This window comes from Gekko japonicus, unplaced genomic scaffold (genome assembly GCF_001447785.1).
Source record: "Gekko japonicus isolate JY-2015 unplaced genomic scaffold, Gekko_japonicus_V1.1 scaffold1908, whole genome shotgun sequence".
In the NCBI taxonomy this organism is placed as follows: Eukaryota; Metazoa; Chordata; class Lepidosauria; order Squamata; family Gekkonidae; genus Gekko; species Gekko japonicus.
The window spans coordinates 309,867-324,207 of NW_015176032.1; the positions used below are offsets into that span (position 1 = coordinate 309,867).

The window sequence follows — 14,341 nt, forward strand, 5'->3', positions numbered from 1 at the left end:
GTTAAGGATTAATAATTATAATAATAATAATAATAATAATAATAATAATTAATAATAAATAATAAATAATTTTACAAATTTGGAGCTCAATGGCATCTTTAAGACCAACAAAGGATTATTATTATTATTAGTATTAGTAGTATTAGTAGTATTAGTATTATGCTTGTTATCTTTATTGTTGTTGTTGTTATTGTTGTTCTTATTATGGTTTTATTACTGCAAAAAATAGCATTGGGGAGCTTTGAGTTTTAAGTCTGCAGGGGTTGGATGTAACTTAAAAGAATGTTCTGTGCCTTCTGGGGATTTAAATATTTTTGCATGTTTGTTTTGTTCGTTAGGGTGCTTAAAAGATGATCTGTGATGTAGGGGTTTTAAATTTTAGGTAGTCTCTTTGGTGGGTTGTGACTATTTTAAGTTTGCATCGAGGGGTTTAAGTGTTGCATGTGGGGGATTTGTGTTTTGTGTCTTTGGGGCGGGGGATTTTAAATGCTGTATAGTCTCTTCTGCATTTTGAGTTTGGGGGGGATTTTAAGCTTCAGATAGTTTGGGGGGGATTTCAAGTTAATTTTGGGGTTTTAAGGTTTTTGTGTGTGATGGGTTTTTAATATTTACTGTGATGTTTTGGGGGTTTAAAAGCATTGATACATCACATGATGTAGGGCTCACTGGAAGAATTCTGTGCTGCAGGTTTGTGGTGATGGTGGCTTTTGATAGAGATGTGGAAGTTGAGGGAACTTTATTCTTGCCTTTCTTTTTACTTTTGCATTTACTGTATCTTTTACTCTTTATATTTGTCTTTTAATTCATAATTATTACTTTGTAGCGCGCTGTACCACAGGAGGGATAGAAAACTCTGAACAGATGTCTCGTAACAGCTTTTTAATGGTTAAAATGTTTTTATCCCTAGCATCGACTTTCATGGACTTTAGCCTACTTTCACAGATGCACAGAGTGTGTTTTAAGCCAAAAAGGGGACAATAGTCCTCAAAAGCTTATGTGAGGGGAAAAAACCTTCATCTTTAAAATGCCACAAGTCTATGGTTTATTTTTGCTATAAGAAACTACCTCAGTCATTCCTTAGAAGTTAAGTAAGAAGCAGGTGGTGTTAGATGGCTATAAAAGGGTGCTAGATTGATGGAATCATCTGTGGTAGGTGGCTAGAAGATAGTTTCATTCTGCATATGAAGTGTGTGGGGGGGAGTGGGACTCTGGTTTGTGACTGAATGTGTTGGCCCTGCCCAGTGGTGGGACAAGCGTGTTCCCTTGAAAGAGGGCTAAACTACTATTTCTACCTGCTCTCTGTCTATGTATACTGGCTTCTACAGGAATGTATTGTCTGAAGAGTGCTCGTGTATGTCTGAATACTGAATGTTTGGTAGTGCCGGAAAGTGCCATCAGATCGCAGCCGACTTAAATAGACCCTGTATAGCAGAGGTATCAAACTCAATTGTCATGAGGGGCCGGAAATGACATAAATAAATGGACCTTTGTCGGGCCGAGCCATGCACGTCATAAAATGTAACACCAGGTACCAGAGATATAAACTTTATAAAGGACACCGGCAAACCCAATTAAAAATATTATTTTTGCTCAAAATACAAACAAAAGCAATTGATTCCTAGCAGTGAAAGCAATTGATTTACTGGGGAACCCACAAAAGCCCCAATAGAGGTATTTAATCAGATGCAATATGAGTTTTTTTCCAAGGGATACCATAAAAGGGGGATTACTTTACATTTCCATACATACCAGTTGCTCGAGGGCCAGATGAGAGCCCTCGACAGGCCGGCCCCGGCCCCTGGGCCTTATGTTTGACTCCCCTGCTGTATAGTTTTCAAGACAAGAGATGGACAGAGGTAGTTTGGCATTGGCTTCCTCTGCGTAGCAACCCTTACCTTCCTTGGTGGTCTCCCATCCAAGTACTAACCAGGGCCTCCCCTTCTTAGCTTTCGAGGTCTGATGAGATCTGGCTGGCCTGGGTCATCCAGATGAGGGCCCAGATGTTTGGGGGATGAGCAAATGGAGAGGGCTGTTCCTTCCAATCCGCCTGGGGGGCTTCCCAGGAGCATCTGGGTACTGTCGGGAGCAGCGTAGTGTGATCTGGAAGGGTAGTTCTTATGTTCATGAAGCATAACATATAACAGAACACGAGATGGGCGATAAACTTCTGTAAAATCTTGATCTTTTTTTCTGACCGTTAAGTCACCTCCCCCACCAACACAGTTCCGGTCATTCAACTGTTCTTTCCCTCTAGAAGCTTATTGGATTTGTTACCATGGCGTACGGTGTCAGAATTCCTTCTAGGTGAGACAGATAAAGGCAGAAAAAAAAATGTGCCATTCATTTCACCATCGCTATGTTGACTCTTTGGGATTGCAGTCACCCATCTCTCCCAAACTCATCTTGTATATAATTCCTTGGAGCAATTAATAAAAAGAGGAAAAGGAGCTATGGACCGAAATGGGGGGGGAGGGGATAGAAACATGCTGAGTGGTATTTTCACTCTGTGTGTCTTCTAAGAGCAAGGTTCCAGCCCAGTAGCACCTTGCAAACTGACAAGGTTGCCTTAATGGTTGAGACTAAAGATCTGGCTAAGTGGAATGCCCCTGTTCAGAGGCAGAGAACTTCTGGATATCTTGGGGGCTGCAAAGATTTGGCTTCTGTGTCCTGCTTGCTGGACTTCCAGGTGCACGTGGGCGGCCACTGTGGAAAAAGCAGATGCTTGACTAGATGGACCGTTGGTCTAATCTAGGAAAGCTGCTCACACGTTATGAGCACGGAGTCTCCTTTTAATTATCATAGCAAACAGGCACCAAGAGACCTGTCTCTTACTATTTCGTTGAATCCTTTTTGCTTAAAGCCATATAGACTAAAGACTACCCCCGCATCCCGAACTCTGGAATTCTTGACCTGTTGAGAATGACGTCTGTGCCCTTGAATCAATTCTCTTAGCTTCATGGGAGCTGGTTGGTGAGTGTGGTGCTTCCCACGTGAGAGGAAGAATGTCTAAAATGACTGAGCGATGTGGGTAGGGCCAGTTGTGTGGGTCTTTTCAATGGAACACTTGATCCTGTGGGGGGGGGGGGAAACCCTTGTGATCAGTCCCATACATATGGTTTTGTCATTTTTTGTTTTTTGACATTTTCGCACTATGTGGGAAGCGCTCTCAGATAAAGCGACTCCCATGCAGCTGGGAGAACGTTTAAAGGGCATCGGTTTCTCTCAAAACAAAAATTATATAAGTAAAAAGTATGATTCAGTGGATAGAGAGTTGTACTTGAGTCTCTGAGGCACCTGGCTCCCACACCTTTGAAGGGCTTTATGTTTTAAAAGCTTTCCCTCTGACTAGTTTACTTAATACGCAGTTTTTAGTTACATGTCATTTGTGTCCTCGTTTGGGGGCTTGTACAAATGCCGTTTTGTCCCAAAGCATCCCTTGCGTCTACATAATAATAAGCTTGTGTAAGAATCTGAAGAAACAACTCACATTACTCAGAAATACTGTAAGGCCTAGAGTAATACTTTCTGGCAGTCCACCTATGTCACCAAATTTGCATCATGTCTTAAGTTGGGAAATGGTGTTGTAAAATATCAAAAGGGTTTTATGGGCGGGCGGGCTTGTGTGCAGCGTTCCCTCTAAGCTGAGTTAGTGTGAGGTAGCTCAAAGTTTTTTAGCCTCCAGCTCACACATTTTTGTCTTAGCTCAGGAAGGATGGCTCCAGAGCAAACTGATTTGTGCAGTAGCCAAATGGCTCGTTCACAACTTTAATGCCAGTAGCTCATAGAATAGAATTTTTGCTCACAAGACTCTACAGCTTACAGGGAGTATTGCTTGTGTGTATACTCGCTTCCATGAATGCATGCAGGCATGTGGTTATATGCTGAACCCTCCCTCTACTTTCCACCTTCCCTTAATCATTCCTACCCCAAATGCACTTACTCCAGCTGGGCTGAGTTCTGGCACTGTTGAGTGGTGCCGGCGGCATGGATTTATGGGGGCAAGAATCTTGGGAGAAAGTTCCAAGCCTCCAGCGTGGCCTTTTGTGTCTTTCAACTGCATCCCTCACTTTGGTTTTTTCTCACACATACTGGATTCATCCTCCTTCACAACAGACGATTGCAAATTATTATGTGGTTTCTAGTAGTGTACCAGATGTGCACTTGTTCAAGGTCTAAATAAGAACTGCCGTTAAGTCACAGGGAAAGGAAATAAAGCTGCGCAGGTAAATAATTTGTACCGGGCATGGCCAGTCTTATGAAGCTGCCATTGCAGAGATGGTGACTAAGGAAGTATAGGAGTCAGTCAGTGTTATCTGTCCGAGAAAATCCTCAGCGTGACCTTTGTGGCTACCTTAGAAGCATTCTCGTTGTTGACAGCTGCTTGCTGTCATAGGTCTATAAAAACCAGTGATGAGGTTTGCTTTCAAAATGGGTTTGTTTCCTTGTGGTTTACTCTTATTACGGCTCCTTCGGCCTCCAGTGATGCCATCTTTATTTTTGCTTTCCAGGTCATCTGCTCTGGATTTAGCTCACTTTGAACATGAACGAGGAATCTTTAACCCGTTATTGGGGCCAGGCCTTCTAGTGGAATCTTCCAGGTCCTTTACAGCCATGCTGGCACCTCTCCTGCCTTGAAGATCTCTCTTTGTATTTGTACAAAGTTTGTGCAGCGATGAATTCAGGCTTGTGGAGTCAAGAGAAAGGCAGCTCACCTTATTGGGAAGAGCGTATATTTTTTCTGCTTCTCCAAGAATGCAGCGTCATAGACAAACAAACTCAGAAGTTGTTGAAGGTTCCTAAGGGGAGCATTGGTCAGTTCGTTCAAGATCGTTCTACCGGAGGACATACCAGAAGTATCCCTAAAAGCAAAAAAGTGCAAATGGGAATCAAGATTTTGGAGCAGCCTCACGCCGTCCTGTTTGTGGACGAGAAAGAAGTTGTAGAAATAAACGAGAAATTAGCGGAACTGCTCTTGGCAATCACCAATTGTGAGGAAAGATACAGTATATTTAAGAACAAAGACAGACTGGCTAAAGGCCTGCACATAGAGGTTGGGTCGCCGGTGAGAGTGCAGCTGAGATCGGGAGACGAAAAATATCCTGGAGTTGTGCGCTTTAGAGGACCTTTGTTACAAGAAAGATCACTGTCTGGGATTTTTTTCGGAGTAGAGCTTCTGGTAAGTTTCTTGTGTACGTGTCTTAACTTTACGAGGGAAAGCATTTTGAAGAATGAGCAATGTTCAGTCACCAAGCAATTTTGAAGAATGAACACCAGAAGGGTTCGGGGTGTGGTATGCTTAGTCTCCACCCACTCCTCTTAATTTTAATCTTTTCATCTCCTCCATGGATTAGGTTGAGAGATAATGATTAGCCCATAGTCACCCAGTGAACTTTAGAAGTGAGCAGGGATTTGAATCCAGGTCTACTCATTCTAAGGGTAGGACTACATTTTCCATGAGCAAAATGGAACTTTTCTGCCTTATTCCGCAGAGTGCTGCCCCTTGGCAGTAGGGGGCCCAAAAGAATGACATAAGAGGGTCTACAGGCAGAATCAGTGGGAATTTGCCAATCTAGTCTGGATCCAGCCCCATGTTAACATCCTGCTTGCAGCTAATTCCGGTGCTGAATGAATTGTGCGTGTGGCCTTTTCTCTCCCTCTCCAACCTCAAATCCAGGAAGAAGGTCGCGGTCAGGGCTTTACTGATGGACAGTACCAAGGCAAACAGCTGTTCAGATGTGACGAGGACTGTGGCGTTTTTGTTGCACTTGACAAACTGGAGCTGGCGGAGGACGATGAGAATGAACTGGAGAATGACTATGCAGCTCCAGTTGACTCAATGCAGGTAGAACTTCCTCCTTTGGAGCTCAACTCCAGGGTTTCTGTGAAGATAGGAAAGAATATAGAGTATGGGACAGTTATATTCTGTGATGTCTTACCAGGAAACGAGAGTTTAGGATACGTTGTTGGAGTGGACATGGTAAGAAATTCACCTGATTCTTGTAAATTTTTTTGCATGTGTGTTAAATGGAAAGTACATGCAATATTGAAGGGGGCGGTGGTGGTGGGCATATCTGCCGGCTAGTTCGTTTTTAGACTCGTAACCCATGATTCACATCATCATGTACAACTGCTTCTTACAGTCCCCATCCATCAGCTTTCTAAAACATGAAGTCAGACTTGTAAATAGCAGCTTGTCTGGTTTCTTGAGGGTGAGTTAAAACAAGCAAACAAAAATCTACTCTGGAGAAAGTCGGGAAACCGGCAAAAGTTTGACTTCCTTATTCGTCCACAAGCGATAACAGTGTGGGGAGAGACTAGTAAAGATTATTATGGGCTACTTTTTTTTTAAAGTCCCTATGAAGCTTAACTTGAAAGCGATCATGCAAGATTTCTCTGTACATAACTGCTTCTTTGTAGTCTCCTGCTTAGCCGACTAATATTTCAGTTGGCACGACTGACTTTTTTCAGTTGTCCTCTGAAAAGAGGACCATTTTGGATTTTATTTTTTGGGGGGGCCGGTAGGAAGACTGTCATGTCAGGCTCTCATTTAATGTGAACGCAGAGTTTTTGGAAGCACTTCAGGAACGTGTGATATTCCTTATCTTGACCCCTAAGCTGTGTTTGAAATTGGAGTGCTTACTGGGGCTTTGCAATGAATTATTAAGCCAAACTGTTACATTTTTATAGTGCTAGCAGGCATTCAACGTGGGGGAATTACTTGTTTTGCACTTCTTCACATGTAAATGAATGCACTCATTTACCGTTGCTGCTTAGCAAAGAAGCCAGCGAGTCTTCTTTGTGTTGAAAATGACTCTCTGATACTGCAGGTATGAGAGCCATTTGTGTGTGTACCTGTTTGCGGGGCTCCTGTGCTGCTGACAGATCTTGCTTGGCTTTTCCCTTACTTCTTGAACATCGTAATCGTCAGTCCCTGAGTGTCTGTGGCAACCGAACGATGTTTGCACAGTGCAATCTGTTTTCTGTGAACGTGGGGGATGGAATTATGCACCTGAAAGCACTGCTCTTGAAATGCTCTTGCGAGGCAGTTGTGAAGGAGCCCACTCCCTTCGCGTCTAGGCTGCATGTGCCCAAGATCTTTTACCAAAACCCATAGGCACCGCTTGAATGTCCCGTTGTCGGGCTCGCCTCTTGGGGCCACGTGTAACCAGGTTTCTGAAATAATTTTTAGGACAATCCAATTGGAAACTGGGATGGAAGATACAGTGGACAGCAGCTCTGCAGTTTTGCGAGTGTCGAAAGCACACTTCTCCTGCATATCAATGATGTTATCCCAGGTACGCTTTGTATATTGTATTTTAAAAAGTCGCAATGTTGAGCACACTTGAACTGGGTTCTAATTGTAACTTTAGTTTTTGGTCAGGACCTAGTTCCTTTGGTTCTGAGTTCCAAACACAGCGACTAGGAAGAAAGCCCACAAATCTGTTGGCGGCCTTAGCTGTTGTGCGGTATGGTTTTCGTTGTCGCATTTTACAGAATAGTGTCTTTCGTCCCTGATGGTTTTGTGAGCTTCCCTGCTCTCTTTCTGTGCTTCTGTGTGGTAGAAATTGAAAACAAGGAGGAGCTTAGTAATACAATAGCCTTCATGCTGAGCCTGGACTTCTCAAAACAGCCCAGGTTTTTTTTGCCACAGCAAAAGGTCACTGCCTTCGGGGCAGTAGCATTTTCCAGCTGCGTACTCCTTGAAATGTGCAGGCTGGGGGTGATCTGTATGTGGCTGTGGGAATCAGGGTCTCAAGATGTGCAGTGGTGAGCAGCAGCCAGAGGTCATTTCGCGGGGGATCGCAGTTCCCCCGGGGGAGGTACGGGGGGCGGGGCACATGACGAAGCCCCGCCCCCTGCTTCCGGCCCTCATTCAGCCAGGAGGAGGCAGGAGAAGAGGGAGGGTAATTTGCTTCCTCCCTGCCTCTCCCCACCCCTGCCTGCCTGGGGCCAGGGAGGGCCTTCACGGGGCTTCCTTGCACTCCCGCCGGCCTTGCAGGTCCACTGCCGGGCCCCTCATGGGGCTCGTTCCGGTGATGTCAGGGGGTGTGGCATATGCTAATGAGTTATGCTAATGAGTTCCCCTAGCTCTTTTTCTACGAAACGACCCCTGGCAGCAGCCATAAGATTTCTCTCTGGGGCCTCTGCCCGTAGGTGCTCACGTCAGAGGAAGAGACTCCTCAAGTTACTTGCTCGTTGCACGTAGCTTGGAAAAACCGGAGGTCTTGTTTTATGCCAGGCGTGAGAGACACCTTTTCCTTGTTTCATAGCATCTTGAGGAAGGGGGTATTCTCACTGTGTGCTAGGCTTTGAAGGCACCTGGAGTTGAGCCAGACATGATGTTGGAAGAGCTGCGATAAGATCGCCTGTCGGTTATCAAAATCTTAGCCCCTGGGTGGTTGGGATATACAGATTGAGTCATGGGGTTGCAGCTCTGGGATTTATGAATTAAAATATCAGCCCAGGCCCTCCTGTAGCTCTTCTGTATGTGTGAGAAGACTTCTGTGGAGGGCTAGAGATGGTAACAGCCATAAACAATCGCTGACTGCCAGGAGTAGCCAAAATTAGCAGACCCCGAGGACGAGATACTATGCAAGCAGTAAGGTACAGACATTACATCAGGGGAAGCTGGCTGCAGGTCAGAAGGCCAGATTCTGCAAGTTGATTGCAAGCAGAGATCAGTTACATACATAATCTATTCAGAGTAAAACCTAACCTGGCTGTTAAGCACGATGAGCTATTTAGTTCTGCTACGTTGATTTGGACTGTTCCCTGGAGGAAGAAATTAAGACATCCTTTCCTTTGGGGAAATCTCATGCAGAGTTGGTCAGTAGAAAGGGACAGTGTTGTTCCCTCTAAGCTGAGTTAGTGTGAGCTAGCTCACAGTTTTTTAGCCTCCAGCTCACACATTTTTGTCTTAGGAATGTAGTATAGATAGGATTGTAAAGATTTTTTTTCTCTTCTGATTATTCATATTTTTTCTGGTTTGATACATTTTTCTCCTAATACGATTTTATTAGGATGTAATGAAGGCCTGTTATATAGAAGGCCTTTTCTTGTAGGTCAGGGTATTTTTCCAGCTGATGTTAGCAGACAAGAGAATACCATTCTTTTGGCACAGAAGAAGGTATAAAGTTCATGGTTTTTTAATTGTTTAGGGTAAGAACTTTGCAGTGTCTGGGTCAAAAAGGATTTTAGCTCCGTATCAGAAAAAAAACACCTTTGGATATGGAGAATCCTTGGCCATAGTATTCAGGTTAGGTTAAGTAAACACTTGACGATATTGTATAACCACACCTTTCTTTACATTTGACCAATAAGGGGATTTTTATTCAAATGATGTATAGTTCTTTGCAACCAATTATGCTTTTTGGATGTTGTTTTCATTATGATGTCATGAGGATGTTATCTAAAGTCTAAAACTTCATGTATTTCCTGATCATGCTCAGAAAGCAGTCAATTTTTGATGGGCTATCTGGCCTGTTTTCCATGTCTGATTGCAATTAAACACAAGATCTTCCTCCTCATTTTAACTTCAATTTTTCCTTTTTGACTGGGAATCTATATGTATAACAGGAAGGGTGGCTCCGGAGCAAACTAATTGATGCAGAAGCCAAATTGTTCGCTCACAACTTTAATGCAAGTAGCTCACAAAGTAGAATTTTTGCTCACAAGTCTCCACAGCTTAGAGGGAGCATTGGAAAGGGGATGTCTTTGTGGAGGAAGCGGGGAGAGGTCTGTCTTGTTTCATCTGAGGTCAGAAGGACACTTAGGGCAGGAAGAAGAGGACGAGGGGATAGGAAGTCAAATGAGAAAGCGGGAATGTGTAGTGGGGGGGGAGAAACTAGTCATGGAAGAACGAGCGGCTTAAGGAATCGGGTTGATAGTGGAGAAGGAAAAAGAAGGGAAGAAATGTGGAATCGGGACAGAGCTCTTGGGATCATAGCGGGAATAGTGTAGTGACAGAGCAGCAAGAACAGTACTTGTTTGGTGGTGTAGATAAGTAGTAACCAGAGGACAGGAGGGACAGGGAACCCCATGGGGTGTGAAAAGGTCTTTTGGATAGGTCAAGGTTGTTGTCTGAGTTGTAATACTGGAAGCCAAGGCTTGCGGCCACCATCATGTGGGGCTGGAAATCAATGGCTGTGGGTCTCTGCTGCTGTCTGCTGGTAGTGCAGGCAGGGAAGAAATGGAAGGAAATGCAGGCCTTGAGAAAATCCTTTCTGGCTGCTGATGGTGAGCTGCCGCTCAATTGCAAGGTCGATGGAAAATATTCTAAAGCCAGTAAATAGTGTGAAATAACCCCCCGGACAGTATTCATTTGTTTAATAAAGCAAGCATTGTGCATTGGATTGTTTTCTTGCACTTTCTTCAAAGGAATACGTTCTAATGATGCCCACATATGGTCTTGCAAAAGAATTGGCGCTTATGAACAGTGCTTAAAACTACAGGCAATCTGTCTCTCCCCCCCCCCCCCCCCCCTTGATATATTTTCTGTTCAGAATCTGTGAAAGCATAGTTGCTTGTATGCTTTCTTTCTGACAGAATATGTGCATTTTTCTCCAGCTTGCATGTGGGCAAGAGACCCCCACCCCATCGGGATGAATGGGGTGGGGGGAGATTTGCCCAATCAGCAGCTGCTGTGGCAAGCCACACTGGAGTCTCAAGGCGAGGAGAACATACTGAGTTACCGTACCTGACCAGGGCCATCCAGATACATGACTTTAGTCTCAGTGGTGTTCAAGGGATAGGGGGGAAAAACACAGGTGCAAGGAGAGCTGGGGTTTAAAATTGGTGTGAGATGAATTGCAGCTCTCTGCAGGAAAGAAGGGATAAAAATGAAAGTCTTTTTGTTTAATCCGGCATACCTTCCGGTAGCAGTTAAATCTTATATAGCATTGTAAATCATACTTTGAATAAAACTCTGTTCATCTTAATGGTGCCACTTGGCCTCGAACTTCGTGCTGCTGCTTCAAACCAACACTGCTACCCACCTGAATCTGGCCCATACTGGAGGGTATGCCAGATGAACAGAAAAAGACTCCTCCTTGGATTGTTTGTTTGCGCTTTTAATATAATTATTTTATAACTTTAACTGTATTTTTAATTGTCCGGATGTTTTAATATTTGTCCCGTTGTAGACCCTGATATGGTGGAAAGGTAGCAGGAAAATGTTTTAAATATTTAAAAATGAGAGAGGATTTTCCTTTAAAGCACTTGGGAGTGCTAGGAAAAAAGGTAAAGGTTTCCCTTGCTCGAAAGCCAGTCGAATCCAACTCTAGGGGTGCGGTGCTCATCTCTGTTTCCAAGCTGAAGAACCAGCGCTGTCTGAAGACGTTTTCCGTGGTCATGTGGACAGCATGACTAAGCGCGAGGTGCACAGAACGCTGCTCCCTTCCCACCGAAGCGGTTCCTATTTATCTGCTTGCAATTTCTTGCTTTCGAACTGCTAGGTTGGCAGGAGCTGGGGCCAGAGACGAGAACTCACTCTGTCATGCGGCACTTGGGTCTCGAACTGCTGAACTACTGACCTTCCAGTCTGCAGTTCAGCGTCTTATGCAATTAACCTGTTTTCCTCTAAGTTAAGCCTCCATTGAGGGGGGGGTGGCACAGCAGTCTGTATGGTAAAAGGACCAGGGTGAAGCAAGGGATTCATCATCTGTAGGAACGTACAGGAACATTTAAAAAAATGAAACCCTTGATGAAGAAGAAACTTGAAAAATACCTTTTGTGATGAAACGGTCCTAACTGTAAGACAGATGATGCAGAATGTTTTTCTTTCAAATGTAATCATCAGCTTCTAAGACCTTGAGGCGATGCTCTTTAAAGGAAAAAAAATACTACCAGTACTTCTCCCCCCCCCCCCTTGAAAGATCGGTCTTTCCAAAGGAAGTTTCCTTTGCTGGCTGGCTAGAGATAAGCTAATGTACTCCAGTGAAAGTAACTGATGTGTGCTAATAGTGTTATTCCCAAGGGGGCAACTTGGTTAAAATGTAATTGAACAGTTATATTCCGATTATGAAACATGAAGGAACACTTTCATTTGAACGCTCTGAACAGATATCTGGCTGAGTTAAGAATCCTCAGATGTTACGCAGAGGAAATGACAGGGTTTTTTAATGTACATGATAGCATGTTGTTTGAGTGAGAAGTCCCATTTACCAGCAAACAGAAGAAAGTTAATTGTCTCTGTTGATATTATTGCTTATTATGCATGCCTATTCCCACCCCACACCTGTAAGATTTTTTTAAAAATTTGCTGAAGATCTGACTAGAGAGGGGGGAAAAACTATTCATTTCATGCAGGGAATTAAAAAAAATACCTTTCATCTTTTTTTTAAAACATTTGCTCTCTGTCAGGCAAATGACAACACGTAAACTAAACAAAAGGTGGAAATTGAAAACTTTCGATACAGGTTCCTTGCTCTCAAACTGTGTGGTAAGCAAACAAGAACCTGAAGTGAGGGCTAGCTTTTGGAAGTTTTGTATCTGTAGTGTTTTTTTAGTGCTTTTGTTTTGCAATCTCTGCCATAATTGATGGGGGGGGGAGATGTATTCAACTTCTTTATCTCTGCCATAATTGATTGGGGGGGGGGGAGATGTATTCAACTTCTGTTGAGAGGAATCCTGATGTGACATGTTTGTTTTGTTCAGGTGGATAACTGTGGGTAACCGTATTGGTTTGAAGCAGCAGAACGCAGTTTGAGTCCAGTGGTACCTTTAAGACCCACCAAGTTTAGTTCTGGGTGTGCACAAGAAAGCTTATACCCAGAATAAAACTTGGCTAGTCTTAAAAGTGTCACTGGACTCAAACTTTGTTACTTTTATTTTGTGTAAGCAGCCTTGGTCATTATGTAAAGGTGGGGAATGTAAATATTTTGAACAAAAAAAATGCTTTTTGTTTCAGTGCAAGCAAAATAGTATGCCAGAATCTAAAAAGCAGGCCCTATCTGGCTTAGTTGTGTATTTTGTTAAAAAATAAAAAGTACTATGTTAATTTACTTCATCAGAGGTTCCCAAACTTTTGGGGCCACTGCCCCTGTGACTCCACAGACTCTTCCCCAGTGCCTCCCCGCCCCGTAAAAAACAGTATTCAGAATAGCCGCTTTCAAGGCCCACTAAAGAAAATAACAATAAATTTCAAAATCGTAACAATTGGACAATAATTCAAAATCCAGTTAAAACTTTTTTAGTTTACTGTATTCAACAAAATTGATGAACTTGATCCAGTGATTCCAGCTTTTTGGATTCTAATAGTCATTTAGCAAGACTCTTAGATGCCTCATTTAGTAACTTACTTCACTGTTTAGTAAAATCATAATGCGATGGATGGGCTTGGTGAAACCAGTTTCCCAATGTCTGGTTTAAAGTCACTTAACAGGAGGCTTAAATCACCACATACTCTGGAGTGTATATCTTTGCTTGAAGGAAGTTGGATGACCACACTAAAACTATGTTCTCCCAGATATGGTGTTGGAGATGTAACAAGCAGCTTTTTAACTAGGGATAGGCATAAACCTCGTCACAAACCTAATTTTGCGATGAGCATTGCTGGTTTGTGGTTTGTGAACTGGAGTTTCATGCCCATCTCTATTAACGACACTCCCACGACCTTCCACGTGATTTTGGAAGTTCGTGGGGTGGGTGGGGGGAGTGAGAGGGTTTGCTGAAATGGCTTGCATCCATTACGGCCTGTATACCTTAATTTCCCCTCAGTTACCCATGATTTTCTTCTCCCTGAATGTTTCCACCCCACCCCCCAAGTGTTTCCTTTTTGAAAACAGTTATTGAGAAACTTTAAATCCTTGTATAATTTAGAAGTGTTAATATTGGGTGGGCTGCGACAGAAATAACACTTGTGTAGCTAAAAAGCACGCTTCCTAATCAACAGGTTCAGTAATGGAAAATACAGGGCAATGAATACCATACTCGATACAAGTGTGTTAAGGACATATTAGCAAGAACTTGAAAAATGACAGAGACAAAAGCATTTGTGGTGGTAATAGTTTCTCAAAATGTAGTATACCGGTATGAATAGAGCTCTGCTAGCATATGCTGGTGTCTGGTCCGGAGGGATGTTGAGCCACAGGTGAATTCCTTGCAAGTCAGTGTTCTAAAAGATTTACAGTACTGTTACCTTGTGGTGAACTGATGCTTTGATGTGGGCCTGTGGTTACTCAAGATCTTCTGTGGTGTGTGCTTCCTTGGTCATTATGTAAAGGTGGGGAATGCAAATATTTTGAACGGAAAAAAAATGCTTTTTGTTTCCGTGCAGGCAAAATAGTATGTCAGAATCTAAAAAGTAGGCCATATCTGGCTTAGTTGTGTATTTTGTTAAAAA

The 14,341-nt window shown here is 43.2% G+C and overlaps 1 protein-coding gene across 1 annotated transcript in view; it reads left to right on the forward strand.

The window, feature by feature from the left end:
- The window catches only part of CYLD (cylindromatosis (turban tumor syndrome)), a 39,982-nt gene that overhangs the window by 298 nt on the left and 25,343 nt on the right, over positions 1-14,341 (forward strand). Inside the window, exons 2-4 of the mRNA XM_015426625.1 lie at positions 4,509-5,176; positions 5,675-5,977; positions 7,190-7,304. Coding sequence (XP_015282111.1) covers positions 4,673-5,176; positions 5,675-5,977; positions 7,190-7,304 — 922 coding nt within the window. The 5' untranslated portion in view covers positions 4,509-4,672. The remainder of the gene's footprint in view (positions 1-4,508; positions 5,177-5,674; positions 5,978-7,189; positions 7,305-14,341) is intronic.